The sequence below is a fragment of the Lepisosteus oculatus genome, chromosome 4, assembly GCF_040954835.1.
Source record: "Lepisosteus oculatus isolate fLepOcu1 chromosome 4, fLepOcu1.hap2, whole genome shotgun sequence".
Classification (NCBI taxonomy): Eukaryota; Metazoa; Chordata; class Actinopteri; order Semionotiformes; family Lepisosteidae; genus Lepisosteus; species Lepisosteus oculatus.
In genome coordinates, this window is record NC_090699.1 from 41952699 (window position 1) to 41978261 (window position 25563).

At 35.5% G+C, this 25563-nt stretch overlaps 1 protein-coding gene across 28 annotated transcripts in view; it reads right to left on the bottom strand.

Moving 5' to 3' along the window:
* The window catches only part of ablim1b (actin binding LIM protein 1b), a 165298-nt gene that overhangs the window by 94984 nt on the left and 44751 nt on the right, over positions 1 to 25563 (bottom strand). Inside the window, exons 1-2 of one of the 28 annotated variants that reach the window (XM_069189244.1) lie at positions 16238 to 16417; positions 9099 to 9204 (exon numbers count right to left, since the gene is read on the bottom strand). The exons of 26 other annotated variants lie outside the window; for them this stretch is intronic. Coding sequence is in view for 1 of the 2 variants with exons in the window: in XM_069189235.1 (XP_069045336.1) it covers positions 16238 to 16259 (22 nt within the window). In the remaining variant the exon portion in view is untranslated. Of the gene's footprint in view, positions 1 to 9098; positions 9205 to 16237; positions 16418 to 25563 lie in introns of those variants that run through there. One more of the 28 variants, XM_069189235.1, reaches the window with a different exon arrangement.

Consider the following 25563-nt stretch of genomic DNA (forward strand, 5'->3'; position numbering starts at 1 on the left):
AAATTATTTCCATAAAATGATAAGCTACAGGATCAAGGTTTCACCTCTCCATTAAAATGTCACAGAGTAGTGTGATAAGCGGAGTAGTCACAGTAATCTAATCTCACAGTTTGAAGTCTGCCATTAGATTACAATTGGAAAGAATGCTTCTATCAAGCATATGCTTCTACTACAGCAATAGTAAGCAATCAACTCGAGCAACAACAAGATTTACAGGGTGCAAACTGAAAAACTACCTTTTCCATTTAGGTTCAGTTTGAGAATATTTGCCACAGACAAAAAATACCTTTTTTCCCAAATAGCCCTTGGTCAAGATAATTGTGAAATTCAATATAGAGGAGTAGAACTAGACTTCCCCCTCCGTAAAACAGATTATTACCTTCTTGAAATGGATCAAGTGGATAGGAATATAAAAACAGCAACAACTAGCTGGACTAGCAAATTGTACCGTATACTATGTACAGAATGACAACAACACTTTAAAATATTTCTCTAGAAAACGTAACTCTGGCTAAAAGTAAATCTTTGTCTCATTGGACAAGTAGGACACTTACCTAAAAAAACATGCATCATTTGCTCATATTATCACTTCTCATAATTTATCACACAAAATCAAATGTCCTAAAATATCTGTTCAGGACAGTACCTAATGGTTTGGCAAAGAATAGCCCGCCCCAAATCCTTGTAAAAGTCTATGCTTTCCTGTCAAAATTTGAGTTTACTGTATGTCTGGATCTTAAAAATGTACATGATTATCTGGTACTGAGTTAGAAACTGGACAAAAACACCAGTAAGAGGTCCTATTCAATAAAAAAAGGTTGTAAATATGGAACTATGTTGCTTGAATGTAAAAGAGTAATGAGTATCAGCAAAGGCACAGCTTTGAAAAACTTCATCTACTTGTAAAGACTCAAACTGAAAATGTAAATAGAGTTAAGAGCAAAGAAACACAAGTACCAAACTATGATTGACAACACACTGAACTGGCAGTTTATTGTGTAACACTGTGCAGACTGTCAGTTGTGTGTCTGCAGTCTGCCGGGAATAATTTTCATGAATTCACTAATTGCTTCTCAAAACTTTAAGCACAAAGCAGTCTGATCAAGTCTAAAGTATTAAAGGTCATAAAATCCAAGAAGTAACACTGCCTCCAATGCAAAGGCAGGATAAACAATGTCTGGATCTCTGCTGCCTATGGTAAACCCTGCCTCTGTAACTATCAATCAAGAAGTCCCAAATGTATACAGCGTTCTAATGAAGGATGCAATTGTGACAGAAACAGCAACCATCTGGCCTCTTCCTTGCTTTGTAGTTAGCTTCTGAACCTAGTCATGCAGGGCCTGGTGCTACTTAATTTTACGGTGTACTGACTCTTCTTAGAGGGTCTTCTCAAAGGCTATTATGAAACACCCCCATAACAGCCCACGCCCTCTGACTGAAACATGACCATGAAGCTCAGCCGAACCACAAAATTCTCACCACATTACAAAAATAGCTCTAACTGATCAATAGCTTGAAAAACTGATTGTATCTTTTCTTGCTATTTCCTTAACATCCCCCGCCTGCTGCCTCCTGCCTATAGACATTTCAAGTACAGTTCTCATTCCATGTGCTTGTTCGACATTACTAATTAATCTTGTCTTTACACCCTGGGAAACAGTCACATGGGAACATTAAAACAATAACAAACCAACCTTGTTTGTTCAGCTTTATGTTAAAAGAATTAATCACAGAGGAACACCAAAGACCAGTCCTTTAAAACGGTGAATCTTCCTTGTGGTGGCAATATCAAAATATTGGGTTTTGGGCTATAGCCTCTTTGATCACTTCAGTAGCTTTGTTCCCTAATTGAGGCTAATGGCTATCAGTTGTGACAAACATTAAAGCAGGTTGTAAAAAAATAAAAAGGAGGGTATATCCACTATAAGACCATGAACCATTTGTCATGCAAGTTTAATTAAAGTAATGGTATTGTAACTAGACAGACTTTGTTGTGACAGTGTAATTATATCCAAAGTTGACTTTACGTCATTTTCAGCTCTGCCCTGGCTACAGTATATCAAAAATATTTTAAGCATTATGTAACCGAATCAGGCTTGAACTGTACTTAAAAGGCACCACATTTTTAAAAACCTGTAATTTGTAGGAATCTTTCAAGCCGCTCAGCCTGACTTTAAAATACTGACAGAAGGTCCCCAAAGATTAACTGCTCACTGGGAATATTGAACATTCTGATATAAGAAAGGTGATATAAAATGTGGCTTACAGAGCCGCATTAAGGAAAAGTCCACATTACATTGCTTCTTCATCAGCCTCTCTTGACCAATTAAGTCTATATGTGTGAGCCTTTTTGCCATCACATAAATAAGCCCCTCTGCTTTTTCCTGCTGTGTTTTTTCTTCTCATAATAAAACATGGCTCAAAAAACATTCTACAGTACCAGATCTGTCTTCCATATTTAACTGAAAGAAATGCTGAAGATTGAACAAGCTACTGTATGTTCTTACCACCACAAGAGTGGTGACAAACACCAATTTTTAAAATTCGAATATTGTTCTGTATATCATTTCTGTATAACTACTGTATTTATTATTAGAAGCAGCTTAGGTTTATGCATGTAAATATCTATCACATGCATGTATTTGTCTGGATATAAATGGCTAGAAAACTGTTGGTTCTTTGTGGGGTAGATATAGATATATTATAGATAAAGCCATGTACGATTAACACGATAAGTAGCTTGCCTAATCTCATTTCAAGAGTATTAAGGCGAAGTGGTTAAGGTCTCTCAACTTTAGACCTGTAGGTCATGGGTTCAAATCCCATGTGCTGATGCTGCTGTTATACCCCATAACCAAGGTACATCAAATATTTTAGCAAATGTCCAGTTGCACAAATTGGTACTCTGCAGGTTATTTTTGATGACTAGTTTTCAATTGATTTATCTAGTTTAATTAGTTTTTTTAAAACATACAAATTACCAGAAAATTAGTTTTCCAGTGAAACAATTTATCATCATTATTGTAAAATGAGAGATTTTTTAAAAGAAGTGATCAAAACTTCTACACCTTGCAAAAAAGACTTGAGTCGTGTAGTGGCCATAAGAACACTGAAAGCTCCACCAAAATAACAGGGATTCACTGCTCTAATGCTGAAAATAATGCTGAGCAATTAGGCATTTTTTCCCCAGACAAAAATACATTTTAGATTACTATAACAACATAATGCTACAACATAATGGTACATACAGTATAAGACTTCTGCAGTGTATCAATGCAAGTTGGATACTAATTAGAAAGGAAAATACTAAAACAATGTTGAAGTTAACAAAAAAGAACTAATTTTGGTATACTTTTGTCCCCAATTTAGAAAAAAAAAGTTTACCTAAAAGAGGGGAATGCTGTTAGCAGATCAACTGCAAATGTGTTCTTTGATACTCAAATTCAAGAGCACTTTACTCAAATCAAATCAAATTGCTACATTACATGCTGTAAGGTAAAAAGAGGGTCATATTTAGACAATGGCCACTGACTACCTTTCATTTAAAAAAAAACATGTGCATTGCTCCACAGAGCAGAGCAGAGTTCTGCCAACCAGATGTCAAATATACCTGGAAGAGTATTTATATGAGCTCACCACAGAGAAGAAGATTCTCAGAATTGTACATGGTGTCCCAGGGCTGCTGATTGACAATGAGATGCCTGGCTGTTAAAGAACACAGCAGATCACAAAAAAGGCCAGCAGTAACGCATGTTAATTTCCATTAGTTTGGAACTGGCATTCTGTTTCTGCTACGGTAAATAAATTCTGGTCACCTCTTTTAACACTCTGTTCAACAGTAAGACACTCAATGAACAGTTCAAGGCTATACTATGTGCACTGGGAATTGGAGAAGGGTAGCTAATCCCAGTGGGGTCAGTTTTCAGTGTGGCATTCCATTCTCCGTTAAGCCATGGACTCCTCACATAAAAGAATGGGGTGGAGCTTATTCCAGGAATCTGGGAGTAAAGAGACGTATTGCTGCACTAAATACTGCTGTACACACAATAAGTCATGCTTTTATCCCACAAAAACAGCAGGTTTATCCCAATGCGAAAATGTTGTTTCAATTTTATATTCTATGTCAAATGTGAAGACGGACATAGCAGGCTTGACAGAGACCACTTGAACACAAGACTAAAAACTGACTGTCGGTAATCATGTATTTTTTTAAAATAAGAAGCGTAATTATTCCATTCTATAAATTGATCACCTTAGACAATCTCACTCAAGACTAATAAATACCGCCAAGCTTGACCCTACACAGGATTTTCACAGCTTGAACATTTTGAAAAGAATTGAGGTAATATTAAGAACTTGATTTTCCACATGGGAAAGCTATTCAACTTGAGTAATACATTTACTATGGCGTGGTCAAGAAAAGAGACATTTCCATTTTCTCTTAAAGTGCAGCTGATGTCCCAGATGGCCATGATGGCTGCTTTTTCTTAACCATGCCCAAATGACATTCCTAAAGCCTGCAGCCTTTTGGTGTCTGCTTTCCTGGTTTCATTCTTGAGCCCCATTTACAAAACACACAGACAGACCATTGCTCATCTGTCTTGGCATAGCAGCGTTGTCGGCATTCTGGTCCTTCCAAAAGCCTCGTCAGCTCACTCAGCTCTTCGCTGCACCCACATGCGCCAGCCTACATCTCGTCGTGAGACACATGTGTCTGACTCTAAGCCTGCCAGTTAATCCAACAGGGATAATTAATCCCCTCAAACACAGGCTTCGGTTGATATCAAATGTATGTAATCCCCTATAGAGGCCACGGGGAAATGATGCTGCAGAAACAAGGGGAGCATTATCAAAGACGCCAACTGCCTCAAAGCGAAAAGCCATGAATAAGTTATATTTATCTCTCTGACCATAAAAAAAAACTTTAATTTTTTTAATCACTATTATGTGTAATGGTTGAGTTCACTCCATATAATGAATTAAGATGCTATTAAAGAGAAACTTTATGTCCCTTAGATGACAACTCTAAAACAATTTTAAACAACTACAGTCCTGATATTCAGGCTACAAAACATGAGTGAAAATACATGAACCCACCCTGGGCCATCATCTCTGTCCTGCAAGGCAGAGTGAAAAAGGCAGCATTGATACAAATTTACAAGAAATACGTACAGATGCAGCCATTCAAAATGGGTGGGGTATTTCGCGGCATACCCCGGTGGGCGTGTCGCGGTATCACGCAGTATCACGGGGTTAATCGCGTCATTTGACGTCATGCCGGAAAGTATCCGGCATCACCTTGTAAAACCACCAGGAGGAGCCAATAAAGCTTAACCTCTCGTGTACAGCATTTGAGGTTTTAAATTTGAACTGTGTATTACAGCATGTTAATCATCAGTCATTAAAATGTTGGTATATTTTATGAAAGCAAGATTGCTCAGTTGGACAAAAGTACACAACCTACCTTTATCAGAAATATTTATGCATCAAAGCCTTTACCGAAGATATTACTAATAGTATTAATAATGAATGACTTTGGACAAGCTGTATACTCAAAGTATAATTTCTTAAGCACATTTGTACAAGCACTTGAAATCTGTCCAAGCCCTACTTTGTCAGACATTTTCATTTACTTCAACGGACATAAAAACTCCCTTGCTTTTAACAGGGCGTTTCATAATTTCTAACTACGAAAATTATTTAAAATGCGACACTTAACTAGAGCTCAAAATATCACAAGGATCCTCAAGAGCACAGCAAAGACTGTATTAAAAGATACTTGTATCAGATACATGAGAATCCAGGCTTTTTTACCAACGCTTTCTTTTCCGTATACCAGATATTATGGAACCACTTCAGAAGGGTGTCAGCCAGTCAGATTCCAGGAATCGGTACTTTAAAGAAAAAATACACACCGGTATTCCATTTCTCCCTAAACATTTTAAGCATCGAAGTATTTAACTAACATGTGAAATAGCGTGTGAAAAAGTGGTCGTTTTAAGCTTTTCTGCTAATATAATATGGAATCGCGTATCTAAAGAAATTAATAACGATATGATTATATTCGTGTACTGCGACAGGGCTGTGTAGGGCTGTTTCGCTTCTCTCTTCATGCGACTTCCCTTGTAGCCCACTGGTCTACGTGCCTGATTACCAACTCACGGGTTGTGTGTTCAAATCCAGCTGGTGCTGTGACTTTTCTTTTAACAAACATTTCTTCGAAAAAATAGAATAGCAATATTATGGACAATCAATTGACTTTTATATTTCAAAATATCACAACATGATCGAATCTAAGTCATTTTTGATAACAATGAATAGTCACCTTCTTCCCTTCTGACTCTCAAACTACCATAAACCATACTGTCGATAAACCAAATGATTTCCTCTTCTGTCACCGTGTACTTGGTAGGTTACTGAATTCAAGTAAAAAACAGTAACTGCTGTCCATGTCTGGACAAGTGGGTTCTAATAGTTAAAACAATTCCACTTTATTCTAATTGCTGGTGTAAAAGCAATGTTTAGGACCAGTTCTATTAACAGGCACTGAACGATTACCAGGGTGAACTTTTGTCATATTTATTGTATGGCAGCAATGAATGAGGACATCAAAGTGTAGCCAAAAAGTATACAGTTCACATAAATTAACATTAAGATTTATGGGAATAACTTGATCTTTAAAGAGGTTATGAGAATATTCCACTCTGGCATGGCTTTAAAATGCATTACTGTGATTGTCATTAATCAGTGAGTGTCAGGAATTCTCCATTTAACAAATACCTACTATAGCTAAGTATAACAGGCTGACTAGAAGTTTACTTAAGTGTTAGAACAAGAAGCACAAAATTCTTCAACTTCTTCTCCAACTAAGAAGAATTTCTCTTGTGAAGGTGCCATTATAGAGAGAACCTCACATCATTTACATAAAGAAAGGCATCCTTAAGGCATTCCTGATGCCAGTGATTATCGCCTTTACAATGGCTCTGCTTTTAGCAGGAGCATAATACATCTCCATGCTGGCTGGAAAGTTCCAGATTAGCAGTTTCTAAAATTAGTAGAAGAGTTCATTGCTTAAGTGTCTCACTTATGCAAGATGAGAAAGGAATATCAGAGGTGAAATGAACAATGGTGTAGATTTTATAGGACATTGATGGATAAGGCCTACTGGGCTTTCTTTAGAAAGGCAAAGACGGAGAGCTGAGAAAGTGTAATGTATTTTATGGCATTTGTCTCAAATATTTTTTTCCTTAACAGGAATCAAGGAATTATAAGAATCACCCACTGCTAGCCTACTAGCAGACATCTACCTGGAAGTCAATTATCAGCTTTACAGAGATTATATTTTTGACAATTAAACATTTTATGGTGCACAATTACATAGACATTCCCCCAACTAATACAATACATTTTCAAAGAGACCCTGGGGCACCCAAGCTTAATCACATGCCACCTTCTGTGTGGAGTCTAACATCAAATATTTTACCCATGAAGAATCTTCTAATATTCCAGCCAGTAAGATGATCCAGTAAATAAACTGGGATGCTTGAATGAACTTGCCATTATGTGCCTGACATTTTGTCCTTCAGTGAGCAATTAAGTAAACCGTGGAGCAGAAATAGGGTATTAAATTGTGTTCTAATGCCAAATCCATTATCAAAAAGGACACATGCATTGCCAAAGCAACTGTTCCAATATCTATCAACTTTCTAGGACCTGTATTAGTATTCAGATCTTCATTTTATAGCAAAAATTAAGGGGATTTTGCATAGCATATACAGTATATACACCCACTCTCTTTTATCAGGAAGAAAGCACACCAAAGATACAAATAGATCTGCCCGTCAAAAATCTTAAGGTTAAAAAAAAAGAAATCCATCCATTCTAACCTATCAAAACTTTTACAAGTCTCTTTATTAAGCACTGGGATTTTCAGCAATCACAACACCCTTAATAGACCTTTACAGAGTCTGCTAACTTTGACTTTATATTCACAAAATAAGGGACATCATGAAGATGAATGACAGGAATGTTTTCATTCAGGAAACCAAATGAGACTGATAATGAGTTTTTAAAATGAACTGAAGATGTTTCTTTACTAGGTATGATAAAACAGACACCTTTGATAAATATTTTAATATATCAAAGTCAACATGAATTACTGTAACAGTTCAGACAGTGTTATCATTAAAGTAGATCAATGTATGAATATGTCTCAGTGTACAAATGTTCAGAAGACAACTGAACATTTCAGAGCAGTTATTAAGTGTAGTTATTTTGATTTTTTTACTCCAAGAGAATTAGCTCTGATGTGGGAACCAATTATCCAGATGTTTTTAGACTCTCACATTATTCCCGTAGTATGTAAAAATACCCATTATATAACACTCCCTAAGAAATCTTGTCCTAGGAAATACAATGATTTTAGGCATGTCAGTTTTGATTGAATCATTTGAAAGAATTTGTAAATGGTAAACTTAATCAATATCAGTTTGTTTATAAACGGTAGTTGAGAGCAGTACAGAAGATGCAGTAGATGCCCTCATTCATCTTATTTCAAAGCTTTTGGATACATAAAAACATATGCTAGATAACTTTCCTCTATATTTTGTAAGCTTTTAATACAACCCGACCAGATATTTTATCAAAGATGATTCAGTTACAGATCAACCCTTCTCTGATATTTTGGTATAATACATTTCTTCCAAGAAAATTGCAGTAGGTTAATGTTATTACACTTTTGTCCAATGTAATAATTGTTGTGGAGCGCCTTTTCGAGTTCACCACTACTCTTCATTTTGTATACTAATTACTGTGTTGTCTTTGGTCCAAACCATTTCATAATTAAATTTTCCAGCGTTTTCATCTCATTTTCTGATGGGTAATGATGATCCCTTATCAGAACAGTGTAGAAAGTTTATTTGCATAGTGCTTTGATTTTAGACACTAGAGATACAGAAGAAATCGATTCTGGATTTGAACATGATAAACGTCCTTCCCCAGTCATAATCCATACTGTTACATAATAGGAATATATATTTATGTTAAATTTGACTTGGAAGGCACGTTGACTTTTTGATAATAAAATATAGCAATCTTACTTTCTTTGCAGGGCTAGTTGCCACTTTTTATCCATGTGGATCTGTCCATGTTTTTCAGTTCAAAGTGCAATGCAGTATGGAATAACCGTCTGGTATAGCAGTCTTTCTGTGTAACAAAAAGATAAGATGTCCAGACTACTGAGGATATACTGTATATAAAATCATGGGTCAACCACTTGAACAGAGTTTTCTACCTGCTCACCGTATAATATCTACATTACTACACCTACTGTACATTACTACACACACTGATATGCTTATTTTTCTCTTCTCACACTGCTTGTCTGACTTGTTTTTTAAAGTTGGATGTTATTTAACTTGTTGTTGTTGCTGCTGTTCCGTGTTTTGGCGATTCCTTAATGTATTTGTATCGGAGCATACATGCAAATAAGCATTCATTGCGGTTGTGCATATGACAAATAAACTGAACGGTACTTAAGAGTAATTTGAGACTTCTGTAGCTGTTAGTTTCTCCTCTGATCTCTTGCTTTTTCTGCATGAAGTGTATCAACTCATACCTTCAAACATATGTTTCAGACTTCAGTATAGACTTAAAATGAGAATCCCTTAATCAAACTAATCAATATGTGAGTAACGATTTGTGCGGAAGTGCCTTCAGTGCTACCAGTGGATTTTGCGCAAAAGTAAAGGGGTAATTTGTATTTTATACTGTATGTGCTGCTTAAAAAAAGTAGAAAAATTTGAGAAAAAAGAGAAAATTCTCATGTTGTGGAAGTTTGTATGTTTTATTTTATTTGTATGAGAGAGAGGTTAAAGAGAAAAAACGTTTTGGTTTACCAAAAATATGCTTAGTTTATTTGTGGGGGTTGTATATTTACAGTATAGGGTTCTGGTGTAGTTGTGCAGATTCCTGTAGGAGTGGAGTGAAATGAATAGGCAGGGTAAATGAATGTTATGTTTAATTGTATTCTTTGTATGTTTAGTGTATAAAACACAGCTGCTTTGATGCAAGAAAAAAATCACAAATCAAAGAATTATCCTATCGTAAAAGAGAATTAGAAGTCATAAAATGGTTCTTCCAAGTGTAGTGATACAACTAGAATTAATTAATACTCAACCATAATTCACAGTGATTCTGTGGTCATAAAAAGAGAAACCCTTAAATCTTCAAGGTCAGTTTTTTAAGATACACTTAGCATATACTGTATATGGCAGCTATTGACTGATGCAGTATAAATGTGGCAAGTGCGTTCTGTCTGGAAATTAAGATTATGGTTTATAAGAAACTGACATGGATAATAACATGGAAAAATAACAGAAGTTTGTTTATGTTGATTACAACAGAAGTTGGGGAATATGAGTGTAAATTGGTGTACTGTTGTGATAGAACATGGAGGTAATTTCAGGGCCCATAACCCACCTCACAAATGAATATGTTCTTTTTCTTTTTACAAGTATATTTGTTTATCTTCTTATAGAAGCTCTCTATCTTAAAACAACACATTAATTTTTTACACTACTGTAATATTTTTATTTAAATCAGCACTTTAGTTTGCACAACGGAGGTGGGCCAAATGGCTTTTTCTTTGGCATGGGTAGACTGCTTAGGTAATAGATGACAGACTTCAATTGTAATCCACTTAAGATAGGAATGTAGCTGCCCAGCGTTGCTCTTAAGAACATCAAGTCATTCTCAAGCTCTTCAAAACTAAAAAAATACACAAGAGAAAAGCAGAGTCCTTGTCTGCTGACAGCCCACCATCCCCCAGGCTTGCATGCACACAGTCCACAGGCCTTCACATCACAGCTCATCAATATCTTTAGAAAACAGTTCAGCTCTAATTTGAATTGGACTGTCTGATCACAGTCTGTTTCCTCCAACAGCTTAAATGAGCCACTGAAACAGACTTACACTCAATTATTCATGGGAGCACAGTACACCATTAAGAAAAGGATGACACAGACTATGTTTCTTCCCATTTTAGATGCACTTTCTAATGCATCTGAGGAAAGAGCTAACAGCAGGTATTCCAGGCAACCATCTTTTCTTCCTCTCTTCCTTCAGGCTAGTTGTTAAGGTGCAGCTCTTACAGGAATTAACAATAAAGCAAACCTGTGTGAGATATACCAAATACTATGTTGTAGCAGTAATGTTTGATTGGCCTGATACACAAACATGGACTTGTACAAAAATGGAAATGTACACCAGCACAAAAAAATTAGTTACAAGACTGGACTGTACAGGATATTAGCCTTATAAATCCAGGTTGATAAAGAATATGCATTCATTTAAACAAGAAAATGTGGTCTTTACTTAAATCCAAAGCCCCACACCCTGAGACTTACAGTAGTTAAAATGGGCAGTATGGGGACAAGGAAGATTGTGCCTCACAGCTCCAGAGCTGGATCCTGGCCTTGGACGTTGTTTGCATGTTTTCCTAAATATTTTGTGGGTTTTTACTGGGCACTCTGTGTTTCTTTTCACCTCCCAAAATCATTTAGAGTTTACTCCTTGGCTCCATGAGCCAATCTAAAATGGCACAATACACTATGACATCTCTCAGTCGTGTATAGCATACATCAGAAGCTAATTAGTAAAAATAAACTATCACTATCTAAGTGAGAACATTTACAGAATAAAACCTGTAGGATAATTTATCTTTAGCATGGGACTGTACATGAACAAAACAGAATTCCAGACCAACAAGAATACCTCCTTTTGCCCAAATGTTTGGAATGGTTCACATTTTATGCAATGATTGAATACAGCTGTTTTTAAAAAATAATAAAGGAAAATAATTTATACTTGAGTGACCAGAATTCTCTGAATCAAACTAAATTATAATAATGTGCATGCAAACGTATTGAATGGTAATACAAAATAATAACAGGAAGGAAAAATACAACCAATATCATAAGTTTTCTGATTATGTAGTGTAAATATGCATAACTTAACTGCATGTGGAGGGAGTATTCATTTATGCAACATAATTTCCTTTATCAAAATGATAACATTTTTGTTGACTGCAGCAGTAACTTATAACTTTTGGTGTGAAAGCAAGCCTGCATGGAATGCTTTACATACTGTAATATATTAAATGTACTACAATCCTAAGAAAGATTGGTTAAAATTAAGAAACAGTAACAGTCCGGTCCAAGACAGGAAACGAATGTACAGTATTTAGACTGACACTACTACCAGCCTAGAGGGTAAAGAGACAGAAACAGAATTTGCAAGAATACAAAAAATACAATAATCATCTTAAGAGAACATTGCCCATGCAAATTCTGCTAAAGAGCCTTCATTTAATTGTAAGTTTGTTGTACCAACCCAATGTGCAGTATATTACAAGCTTCCTCAAGTCAAATTTTCTGATCCTCAAGAAAAACTTGCCCTTGGTTCTTCTAATGAGGGTCTCTCCCTGAAAACAGATGCAGCAGGAATGTACTAACCATGCAGTATGCTCCCCTTTACATGATTTCTCATGTAGGTCTTGTAAAACCCCCTGGGTGAGACCTCCGTCCACTATAATGAGGAGCACCACCTTCAGGTCTCTGGGTTTTCACTAGTTCAAAGACTTGTGCTGCAAGCTCATCCTTAGCTTACGAGCCCCTGCAGAGATTCTAAAACAGTAATAATCCTCAGATCAGTGGTACAAAGCTATTAAGCAGAAATCCGGTTCACTGTAAGCTTTCAGTAAACCCAAAGCCAGGCAGCAGCACACAAGAGCGTGTTTTAATTAGCCTTTGAGATATGTCCAATGTGGGAAATAATCAAGCCAATTGCAGAACAGACAAACAGAAGTGTACTGTAAGTAATTTTACTTCAGTATTACTGAAACCTAAGTAAGGAATATCACCCTTAAGAGAAGACGAATGCTCAAGAGCATTGAAAGCTTTATGCAAATGTGTTTTACAATAAAGCTAAAACATCTGTCTTGTAGAACTATCTTGTATTTACACAACAACGTAAGAGTTGAAAGTTCTGTATGAAAAAAGTAAACTGAGGGCTTCTCAACAGTAGTTTTTTTATTTAATTTCAAACAGGGCAATGAGGAATCACGTGTAATCTGAACAAACAGTTTCCACAGATGAAGAGGAGACCTTATTTTCACTTTAAGAGTTACTGAATTGTTAAACCGGGAACTGCAGTTCCAATTTCTCAGGCTGGTTACTACATCTTGGTAACAAAATAAATGCTTTGACAGTGTAGAAAAATTTTGAATTAAGCACAAAGTCGTGAACTTCGTGAAAGTACTATACTGTATAGTTGCCATATTGTCGCCATCCCCTGGTCTCGCCATGGGTGAGAGTGAGAGTTCCCACGAATTGTGACGTGATGCAATTCTTGAAATACACTTATCAGTGCTGATTCTTTCTAACCTGATATTTAAAAATAGTGTTGCAGTTCCCCTTTAAACACAACACAACAGCATAAACTATTGGTTCTTTCAAAATTAAACTCAACATGAATTTCTTATTTAGTACTGTATAGTGTGCATTGTAAGCTTGCTTTATTCAACATTGGCCCTTAAACCTCTTACTGTACATGTTTCTTGCTCCAGGACCATCATCTTTTCAATGTTTCTCAGATAAAACACCATATACATTTTCTAGAATACTAGTTTATTGTACAAAATTAAAATCTCCTCACTCAAAAGCTCCTCACTCAAACCTTTTCATTATATTAATTTTCGTGAACTGTGGAGAATAGCTACATTAAAAATGTTTTGTATGAGTTATCTTTTATTAGTATGTTGCTTAGATGTAGTAATTCACATACAGTTACTGACATATTATAGTTTTTCCTAAGATGATGAAGTTCTCAACTTAAAAAAGGAGCTACAGTACCAATATCACTTTGTTCCAATTCTGAGTTATATCAACTCCTACCCTGGCAACAATTACCACATCTCACAAAGGCTAGAGTGCCACATTGATATGTCTGTTGAGATTCACAAGTCTCCTAACCATGCATAATCAAAAAAACCTTTAAACTACTTCATTAAATGAGAATGGCTCAGGCCACTCAGAAAGGCAAGGAGTGTGTCTGCTGAAGTGGAGGCAGTTACAAATCTCTAGAGGCAATTCAGAGCAAAAAAAAAAACCTCCCCGTTTCAAAAATCCAAAAAAAGATAATTAAATATCTACCCTTCCGATCCATCCATGATTTCTACAGGAATATCTTCAGCACAGAGATAAATAGATTTTGACATCTTGTAAGCTGGTGCCTTGTCATACAAGCTCAAAAATGCAGTCTTGAAGGAATTTGATAGCTAAAATGTGTAATGATGCAAGTACAGTAAGCAGGAAGTGTACATTTAATACGGCAAACCTCTTTTCTCCATCAACCTACAGATCAAAGGAAGAAGGATGAGAACACTCCCAGCATAGCTGTACAGTATCTGAAGAATGTGCTTTCCCCATTAATGGAGTTAGCTTGCTAGATAAACTAAAACAAGGTGGCACAGACCAAGTATACTTTTAAGAGTTCTAAAATCCTCAAATCTACTGGTCACCATGTACTGTAAGCAGAGATTAATGTACTGGAACCACATTCCTCCTTGATTCCTCTATGAGTACTCATTAAGAAAATATTTCAGCCATTTTTCAAGTTAGTCTTCCTTTTCTTATTACTTGCTTCCTGGAAATAGATATCCATAAAGAGGAGGAGTCAGCAGAAGCATTCTTTTTTATCCACAAAAGCATTAGTCATATTTTATAGCCTGAGTGCAATAAACCATCCTTTATTTGTTTTTATATTCCTTTGTTTCCTCAGAGTAAACCTGGATGATTAATGCAGAGGAATGAGAGGGGTTAAATCATTGAACTTTCAGCTTTTAACAGTACAGTCTTTAAAAAGCAAAAGGTTTATAAAATAGGCAACCCACAAAGTCTAGCAAAGACTCAATATCATTACATTTTTTAATTAACTCACATGTTCAAGAATTGCACAGTGGGATAATACGATTTAAATGAACAGGACCTAAAGTCTAAAAAAACACTGGAATATCCCTTTTAATGGTTACCATGGTTACAATTGGAGGCTAATTTTGCAGTTGATTATGTTTTCCATACGCTTATGCTATTTTTAAAACAACCTGAATGTATGGTCTTTGCCAAATGTTATCTCACCAAGAACCACTGTTGTGCTTCCATTTACTTCTGTAAACTGTAACACAAGAATTTGTGCTGCTATCATACAAAGCAATTGTAAATCGTAACACAGTCACACAGTAAAACTATTAAATGGTTAATACCCAATGTGTTGTTTTATATAACAATTGAATGCTCTATAGTCAATTACAATAATACAATGTCATAACACAGATTCTAAAAAAGCTAAACTTAAAGCAAGGACAGGATCTTTCACCTTTAGAGCATTCTATCTATTTTGAGGCCATACCAAATAGTTAAGGACAAATATTAACATGCAGAGTGAACAGAACAGTAATCCTACAGGATATTTCATTGTGCTGTAATTGGTATGATAAGCTTACAAACCATGACTGTAATTAATCATGAAAACAGACCCATTGGAGGCTAACGTGAGTGTACTGCACCATTAGAACCATCACTCAATAAACTGTGCAAAGCACAGTGGTTTTAGACAGCTCCCGTGAATATACAAGAAGAATTACAGAAATTCTCCAAAATAATTTACACTCCAAATAATTGAGGTGGGATTGCCAAATGGGGTTTTCATTTGAATACAAACTGGGTCTGCTAAAGCAAATCACATTAAAGGGCTTTTTCCGTTTTTTTCACCACACGGCAAAAATGTAAACATTTACAAGGCATAAATTCAGAACAGCCTCTATCCTTCCTTTAAAAGGAAAATGATTTAACAGAGAAGATTAATTGCAGGGGGTATAAAGCACTGAATTGTCATAAAAAATTCCCACAGTAAGTATGTATTTATATTCCGTTTCTATGGATGTCTGAATATGCGAGTACAGACAGCCAATGACAACATTCAGTAAATCCTGTTTCACTGCTTACATTTGCCCAGCATGAATCGAAGAATACCCTAAAGTCGCCCATCCATTCTCAGTCCAGACACCCAAAAGTAACCTCAGGTTAATCTACAGGTTTGCAGTAGATAAGTATGCAGTGGTTGTAAAATCAAACCTTGATGCAGTTAATGGGAACATCTCTAACCTGCCATGATACTTTACCTTTTTCCTTAACCACAACCATTTGTTCCGGCGAATCCCCTGCGGTTCAGTTCAAAGTCACCGGTGAGTCAGGTGAGGAGCAGTTAACCTCCACAAAGCTCTTCAGATTCAGCCGGATTCTCCCCTTAATTCAGTGGACGCTCGCGAGAATGATAGAGCTCGTCGATCCCAAAAAAATGACAGCCTAAAGAGTGTGGATTGCTTTGCTTTGCTTTCCAATCCCCCTCCCTCTCTCCCTCTCCCTCCTCCCCACAGTGGACTCTGCCCCTTTTCTGCTGCAATAACCAGGTTGCAGCTGCTGCCATGTAACAAATGTAAATTCCAGCTCCCTTAATCTGTTCCAGTCACTGACACCACCTTAAATTCTCCCAAAAAACAGACAAGCCTGAGAAACGCTACTATGGGGAAAAAAATTCAATAAACAAATTATATGAACAGAGACCAGATAGTGTCTTGCGAGATTTGATAGGTGATGAGTCATTAAAATTCTAACCTATATGGTATTTTTTTCTGGGGTTGGGGTGGGCTTTAGTAAAGTCTTTCTTTAGGGGACAGAGGTACTGAATAATGTGACAAACTGTAAAAATCTTGAAGTCGTGGATACTAACAAAAATCAAATGCTATTTGATTTGGTTCCAATTCCTCAGTGGACGCCTCTAACATTATCAAACTCAATTTCACTAAACTGTTCAGAAGGGTTATTAGTAATGTAGATCCATTTATGAATAATTTTCTGTGCAGAAATGTTGCAAGGCAAGTGGGTCTCGATAATAAGTGCATTTACTGTAGTTTTAGATTTTTTGGCGAGCTTAAGCTCCAGTGTGGCAACCAATTTTTCAGATGCCTGTGGACACAGGTTTTCCTGTAATATGGAAAACCTCCCATATTATACCCCTCCCTAAGAACACAATGATTGTAGACTACTCTAAAGACAGTTTTGCTGAAGTCATTGTAGAGGATTCTGGTTCTTAATTGCAGGCAGTAAATTAAGTAAACAGTAAACTTGATGCTTATCAAATTACTTACAAACAAGGTGCAGTACAGAAGATGAAGTAGTTATCCTCACTCAGCTTATTTCAAACCATTAGGAAAAATGCAGAATATGATCTAGGGTGCATTTTGCCAGCTTTTAATGTTGTCCAACTGGAGCAATTTACAGATCAATTAATATCTGATATCTTGTTTTGCAGAAGGCTGCAGTGGGTTAAAGTTAATTATAAACTTCTTTCCAATGAAATAATGAATAACTACAGAATGAAACCAACATCAAATCAGTTAATCAAACAGAACCCTATTAGTTATATAAAATACTGGAAAAGTGAACTTTTCAAAAAAGACTATTATGACTATATGCGGTTGAACTACAAAAAAACACAAGGTGGTAACCTTCAAATGACATTGCAAAATGAATTATGACAATATACAGAAAGGACATCATAAGATTATTTCCATACAGAGGTTCTCATCACAAACCATGAGGCTCAAGGCTTATAGTACTTAGGTTATCATTCTAGTGCTGTACTGCCAAGATCTGAACTTCACACAAATTGGTACAAATCCTAACTAAGTTGGAGAAGAAGCTCTCTAGGAGTTTTGCATAGAAGTGTGCAGATTCTATCTTCTCAATTGAGAGGCTCATATTACAAAACATACTAAGGTGTGAGCTTATATATTTACAGCAGCATACAGCATTACAATTCCTAAAGATCAAATGGATTTGGGCTTCACATAATGTTCATATCCTGATATAGGAAATATGATGGATTTTGTACTGTAGTCTTATAAAACAGACCATAAAAAATGCCCTCACCCAACCAATTTACAGTATAGATGTGCAACAAAGTTCTGTTCAAAAGAAGGACGTGAAGTCCACACAGAACGTGAGAGAAAAGTTCAAGAGATCTTAACTTCCTCTAGAATGAATCAACCCTTGTTTAAAGATAGTCATCCAAATTCTTCTATGCAGTTCAGATTTAAAGCTTTAACAGCACTCAACAAATTGTTAAGCAAAATACCTATAGTATGTCACTATTACACATTTAAAAATGTGAAACAGAAAGTGAAACAGAAAGCCATGATTTTAACTAGTTTAGAATTCCTTTCTGATGATGTGTAAAGACAGTTTTGCTATGGTGGTGTTTTCTGCATGATTGTGACAGCTGTTCTATGACAGAAGAACACACAGAGTTCAAAGACTGCTATGCTCTGATGTCAAAACCACATGTAACAGCTTTAGCAAGAGCTTTAGATGACACTTGCCCCAGTACACAGCCACCTATTACTCTTGACACTAGCCATAAACACAGGATTATTTACCCTGAATTCCATATATAATAATGCTTGACCTTTAACAAACTAATTTTCTCAAACACGTAAGCCTAGCTGCCAAAGAAAAGTTTGGAAAAGATTAATTTATTCATTTAGTTTAATCTTAGATAATATACAGCCAGAAATTGCGCAACATTTTCAAGGGAACTTGGGGCATTGCATTTCTTGGGAAACTGAAAACCGTTTCACGGGGTAAATGAAAATCCCCAAAGCCCATTAAAATGGCTCCACTGTAGCTCTACGCCATCTGCACATCAATACCAAAACCTCGGGCGGCTGCAAGCATGAAGATTTAAGCTCCGCGTAAGCAAGTGGACCTGCAGTCTGGTGCAGATCAGGAAATAACCAGTGGGCCTGCTACCTGGATTTGCAGTTCGAAGATTTCAAATGTACCCCCTTCCTTTTCAAATTAAACTTTCATTTCACTGTGGCAAAGTGAGGGAGGGTGTGGGCATGAAGTATAATGTGGCAATGATCAATTTACCTAACTAATGCACACTGCTGTACAGGCACATACTCTGTTGTATACACTAGGGGAAAGAATACTGTTTTACTGAATAGTACCATATTAAATTGTACATTAATGTTTTAACAGCAATTGCTGTTTCAAAAACCATACTACTTAAGAACAAACCACCTGGGGTTTTACACCTTATGAAAATGTATGATTTCTTACAACGACTTTAACTGCCATTGCAGTGGCCTGTATATTGGTACTGTATATACAGATCTGTAAAGGTTCACTTCTGAATTCATTACCTCAGATCACATTCAAGATAAACAAACTAATTAACATACTTTAAGATACGTTAATATGGCATTTTGTGGAAAACAATTTTTTTTGGTAGATGTACACAGAAAGTATTGTTTATTTACTAGGGTGCTGGTATCATTACAATGCTACCAACAATTATTTACTTACAGGTCCAGAAACAATAATAAACAAAACAGTATGTCCAATCACTCCCATACATATTACTCATCTGATCATGGCTTTAAGGTAATGTCTGTAACCCTGATGTAGTGTTGTGTTTTCTTATACTTTATATGAAAAGGTCTCCCTCAGTTTTCACAACAACCCATTTGCTCATGGGAGTCTTTTCTGAAGGGATAAAAGTGTTCAGAGTACATTACACTACATTATTACACCAAAAGTATAGATATGTAATCAGGGACTCAAAACTTTGAAATCAAGCTGAATTTAATATTTTATAAAATGGCAATTATTTCCTTCCCTACGCAGAACAGAGACAGTAGTTGATATCTTGTCCGGAGATAAGGAAGTTCAATTGATTTAATCCTACATGGTATTTTTTCTCAGACCATTTAGGGAAGGAACATCAGCTACACAGCTTTTTTTTAATCAGAAGTGATGTACTCTACATTTTAGGATTACATTCTAAAGATGAAACGCTTCCAAATTACAAGCAAGCAGGAATGTATTCTTTAAGATGAGTTTTAAAATTGCCTAGACTTTTTTAAATGCACTTGCACTTTAGAAAAAGTAATGTGCAGGTTTTACTTGTCACTTAAGAAAAGCAAACTTTCTTGAATTTTTACAAAACAAAACCAGGCCTGAGTTTGAGAGAAAACATGTGGAAGAGGGTGTGACACACTGAGCAAGATAAGAGAGAACATAACCTTCTTATGTTAAAGCATACAAAAAGCAAGTTTTCTTTAAAAAAGAAAAGCTTGGTATATCTCCACATAAAGATCAATATTCCTTTTTTGTATGCTGTTAACTTGCAAAGTTGCTGAATGTCAATGAAACATGTCTTCCTCCCAGAATATTTTCATTCTTTGATATTCCCTGCTCACTCAGTTCAAGAGAAACTCTGAAATACTTTGGAACACGTGGTACGAAAAGGAAATATATGCAAAGTATATTACAAAAATGAAACAGATTTACAGAAAACATAACAGATGACAAAGATCAGAAAAGAAGACACTCAAAAATGCATAAACAGACAACTACCAAGACAAATGAAAACAGAAACATAGTTCTTGTAGATGTAGTAGACGGGAAAAAAGCAGACAATGAATCTCTAACATGTTCTGGCAGTAGAAGAGACACTTCTACATCTGCCAAACACAAAAAGCAACTTTCCTAAGTTTCACTCTCAGAACACAGAAGGTCATGACCACTCAACCTTGCAGCATATAGAAACTGACAGCCACACAGCTCTGATAAATATTCTATTATCATTCCATTTTGTGATAGAACTGATTTTAAAGTCCTGTTGCTTACAGTTACTGTAACTCTCTCTAGAGACAGGAGTTAGAAGCTGTTTTTGATAAGCACAAAGAAATTGCTGCAGAATTTTGCCCAGAGAAAAGTCCAGCAAAAAAAAAGGATGCATTACTTCAACCTGGGTGAAATAAATGCATGGAATACTTTCTTCTTAATTCTGTCAATATTTCAATGAAGAAAGGTAAAATATGTATTATTTGTAAAGTCATTTAAAAACCCAGTGTTATAAAGCTTATACGACTATGAGCCACCCAAAGTACTATCTAGTACTGCACTGGACCTAAAGACCACATCTTACCTCTCACTGGAAAATTCCTTAAGTGAATCAAGAATACTTTTGGGAAAAAAAGGAACACACCTGACTGTCTTTTTTAGTCCTTGTAGTTATGTATCAATTGTTAATAATTAGGTGCCTTGGGTGAACTTGCATCACATGTCAATGCAGACAATGAATTTAAAAACAATAACACTAAGGAAAGGACACACACACACCAATGTGTAGAGTTTTATCAGCCTACAGTCAACTACTGTAGTATTAGAGGTACCTGGTCTTTATCTCAACATACTGCCTGGTCCAGGGTTTACCATGTCCTGTTGAAAAGAAAAACCATGCACTACAGTATATGCAAAAGCCTTCAATAATAAAATTGCTCACTGAACTAATAATTTGCCTAATCCTATATAGTATATATATTAGGTATTCATATCACACAGCTAGATAACTTTCTTTTAGAAATTGTATGGGTAAATTAAGATACAATCTGCAACAATTTATGACTTAAATGAAATAAATATTAATTCATGAAGCATACAGTAGTTAAATTTGAAATTAGTGTTTAATAAAGCACCCTAGCACTCAAAAATAGAACCTTGGAAAGCCATGTTCTTACCCAAAGATTTGTAAAGTAAAACAGGGTGTTTATATGTTGTTATTGACACTAACAATCTTGGAAATCATTCCAGTTGCTGTTTATCATAGCATAACATAGCAAAAAAAAAAGCATTCCCTTTGATTTAAACCCCAGTATTTGTATGTGTCATGACTTCCAAAGGCAATGCATGTTCTAGAAAGGAATATTTTTTTACATTTCACTACTGTTTGCTATCTTCCCACATCTCACTCTCTGTAACTTGGACGAGTACAGCACGATAACTGTGCACAGATACCCCCTACAGGAATAGTACGGTACTACTGCTGGAATTTAAAACATGCGGTGTTGTATGGAACTACAGTACTTGGACTATACAAAACATGACAAAGAATCATTAGTCCATACTAAACACAAAGCATTTACTTCATTTGCATTTATTTTCCTTCAGCCAAAAATTTTTGAGCTCGCTTTGAAAGGGTAACCTAGGTAAATTTATTTTTGCTTTAACCATTGCTGATAGGGGAACAAAAAACAGAGCCATTTCTTAATTATTAGGTTACAGAATTCCTTAAACAAATCATAGCAGTAAGAAGAGATATAGTAAGCTCATGATTTATGGATCAATCACATTTATTTTTTATAATATGTTCTCTCAAATATGAAGTCATAGCCTTCTCAATACAAATGGCAAAAGACTTTAAACATAAGGAAAAGCTGCTACCTTATAATAATAATAATAATAATAATAATAATAATAATAATAATAATAATAATAATAATAATAATTGCTTACACTTGTATAGCACTTTTCATATGCACTTATGCACTTCAAAACCACCCTTTAAAAATCTAAATTCTGTTTTCAATGTAATATTATTATACATGAAGTTACATTAATAATGACATAAGAACATTTTTTAATTGCAGAGTAAACAGCTTGAATTTCCAAATGTTCCAAGTTTGGTGCCATAAAAAGTCCAGTGCATCTGTACGTACAGATTAAGTGTTTAGAGTGAAATAAAAACTAGTAAATTTGACTGTCAGGAATGGAGTGGAATGGAATGGACTTTTCAAAACTCGCAAACAAACGAGCAAAAATAATGAATATATAATGAAAAAAAATGATGTTATGATTACAGCTACTGTAAATGTTTTTTTTTCAATTACAAGACTGTGAAAACTTATACATGTGAAATTTCTTGCACTTCTCCCAGTTCTAGCTTTAACTATATTTCTACAAGTACTGTACGTGAGAGTGTTTATGTGTTTGGGTCAGTGTGTGTTCCCTGCGATGGGCAGCATCCTTCCTTACGACCACTGCTTGCTGGGAGAGGCTCCTCTGCAACCTTGTATTGGATAAAACATTTAGAAAATTGATCGATTTTACTTTACTGTTACAAGCTGGGCTCTTGCAAAGCATTGCCAAGATTCTTCATTTTCTACATCTTCTTGGATAAGGGAATTTACTTTTTAAATTACATTTTAACTTTTAGTAATAAAGACTTGTGTGCATCAGGTGTATACGCTACAGGACAGTACCTAATGCTTATACATTTGCTAAATGACTGTAACAATGTAATGACTGTGCTATGCCAGAAAAGAGAAAAGCATTATTGCTTTCCTACCTACTGTACTGTTTATGCGTTGGCTGATGACTATTTGAATAACATGACTAACCATGAATGTTATTGTTTTCATACTCACAGTAGGTACTGTTCTGTGGTGTATTAAGGTGAAGTCTTTGTGTCTGAGGCAACAGCTTTTAGTTCTGGAACCAATCACAGATTACAAAATTGGAAGTAATGGGTTTTTAATTTCCATTTTTCAAGCTTTCACCTTATGAGTACGTTTTTAGGCAAAATATAGCTTGTAACAAAAGAGATTACTGTACATCATACCTTCAAAATGTTTTTATCAAACTATAAACTTGGGAAATTAAAATACATTAAATATTTTAATATTTTTTCTAACACCTGCCTCATCCACCTTTCAATTAAATGGATGCCAAAACTAAAATTCTGCTGTGCAATGATGTTACCAACCATTTCCATATGAATTTCCTCCCTTCCCTTAAAAAAAAAACAAAATATCTTACTGTTTTCCTTTCCCATAGCTCAAATGTCCCTTATTAGATATGCAATATCAAACTTTTACAATCACATTCAGAAAATACAAACAACAAAAATAAATTTTCAAAAGCAAAAATAATTTTAACAATCAACCATTGGCATAAGATATTTCACTGTTATCTTGTTGTTTGATCCATTTTAACACTGCTGCAGGAGTTGTGTACATGCTGTACTAATGCTATTAAAGTATAATATAAAATATACAGAATAAAGAAACTGATGATACTTTAAAACATTTATCTCGTTCCACATCACTGCTAACACTAGCCCATATTCCTGCATCTTCCATTACCCACACTGATGATAAAAAAATATTTTTCATCACATTTTCTTTACCATTTCAAAGAATATGAAGAACTGTGATGCTATTTAACAGAGCTGTATAAAAAGAAAGGCTAGGGGTTGTTTTATGTTGAGTCAGTGTATAATGTGCCTCCTTTGCAGTATCATGAGCCATCACTAAGCAGAAAGCCTTATGTAATAGAGTGCTCAGGATATAGAGAGTAATCCACTGGTTCTAGTCAAAAGATTTTGCCAATCTGGTCAATCCCTCTCTCAATCTCCTTAATGATATTCCAGTGTCTCTAGGATTTGAAGAAAAGAGCAAGGCAATTACAGTGTAACATCAGTGGAGATTTAAAAAGCAAAGGTCATTAACGTTATTGTTATCTTCAACCACTGCGTGCTTTCTAAATTGTGGCACTTTCCTCTAATGTGCTAGCTACCATGTCATTCATACTGAAAGTGGATGGATGACTTAATTGTTTTCTCCTCAAAAGAGATCAACCTAAAAAAGCACCCATTTGCTTGCTGTACATGAGGGTCTGCAAGGATCTGCCAAAATTTTGTATTCTTGAAACTTGAGCGTAACACTCTAAACGTACACGACTCTCTCTTTAAAAACAGTTTTATAAACAAAAAACAAAAGTGAATACAGACCTAAAAAAATGTCAGGGTTATTACATTTCTGTGAATGTTATAAACTCTTAAAAAGGCAGGCAATTTTACTTCACAAATGCTTTACAAGTAATTCACAGCTGAGGTGGTGTTAATTGAAGAACTTTTCTTTCCATGCTCTAACGTCTAGCAGGTTAGTAAAGGTTATCTTGATATCCTTTGTCCATTAAATTTTCGTCTTTCAATTCTACTGTGTCATCTTTCAGTTTACCTCCAAAAATTTGTACATCTCATGTCCATAGGTACAAATTGCTTAACTGTAACGTTTTGACTGTTGTCCCAATACTTTTGGAAAACTTTCTTCCATTTCAGACTGTTTTTAAAAATAAGCACATAAACTAAACCAATTTTTTTCTTTCAGTTGGATTGAGAGTGCCTTCTGAAACTCATTTGTTCCATGCCAAAATATTAGAGGATTAACCAATTGTTTTGTTTTGATTATTTTTCTGAATCATGGCTTCAGCTCAGAATGAATCAGATTAGATAAGGCTATGTAGACTATACAAGCTGTGTGCTACGACTAGTGGTGGGTCAAAGACTTAATTACAATGTGCAGGATCACCAAAGAAAACCCCCACTCCCTTTCTCTACAGCACAATTCCTGGATGCTGTTCACTTTCTGCACATTGTAACAAGTTCAAAGAAACTTCCAGGTTTTAAATAGATTAGTCAACACTGATCCAACAGTACATTGTAATTTATGTTTCTTTAAAACACTGTAAAAGCTATGATATTTTTTACTTTTAACCAGTAAGAGTCCAAACACTGCTTCCAAAACCATGTCCTAAT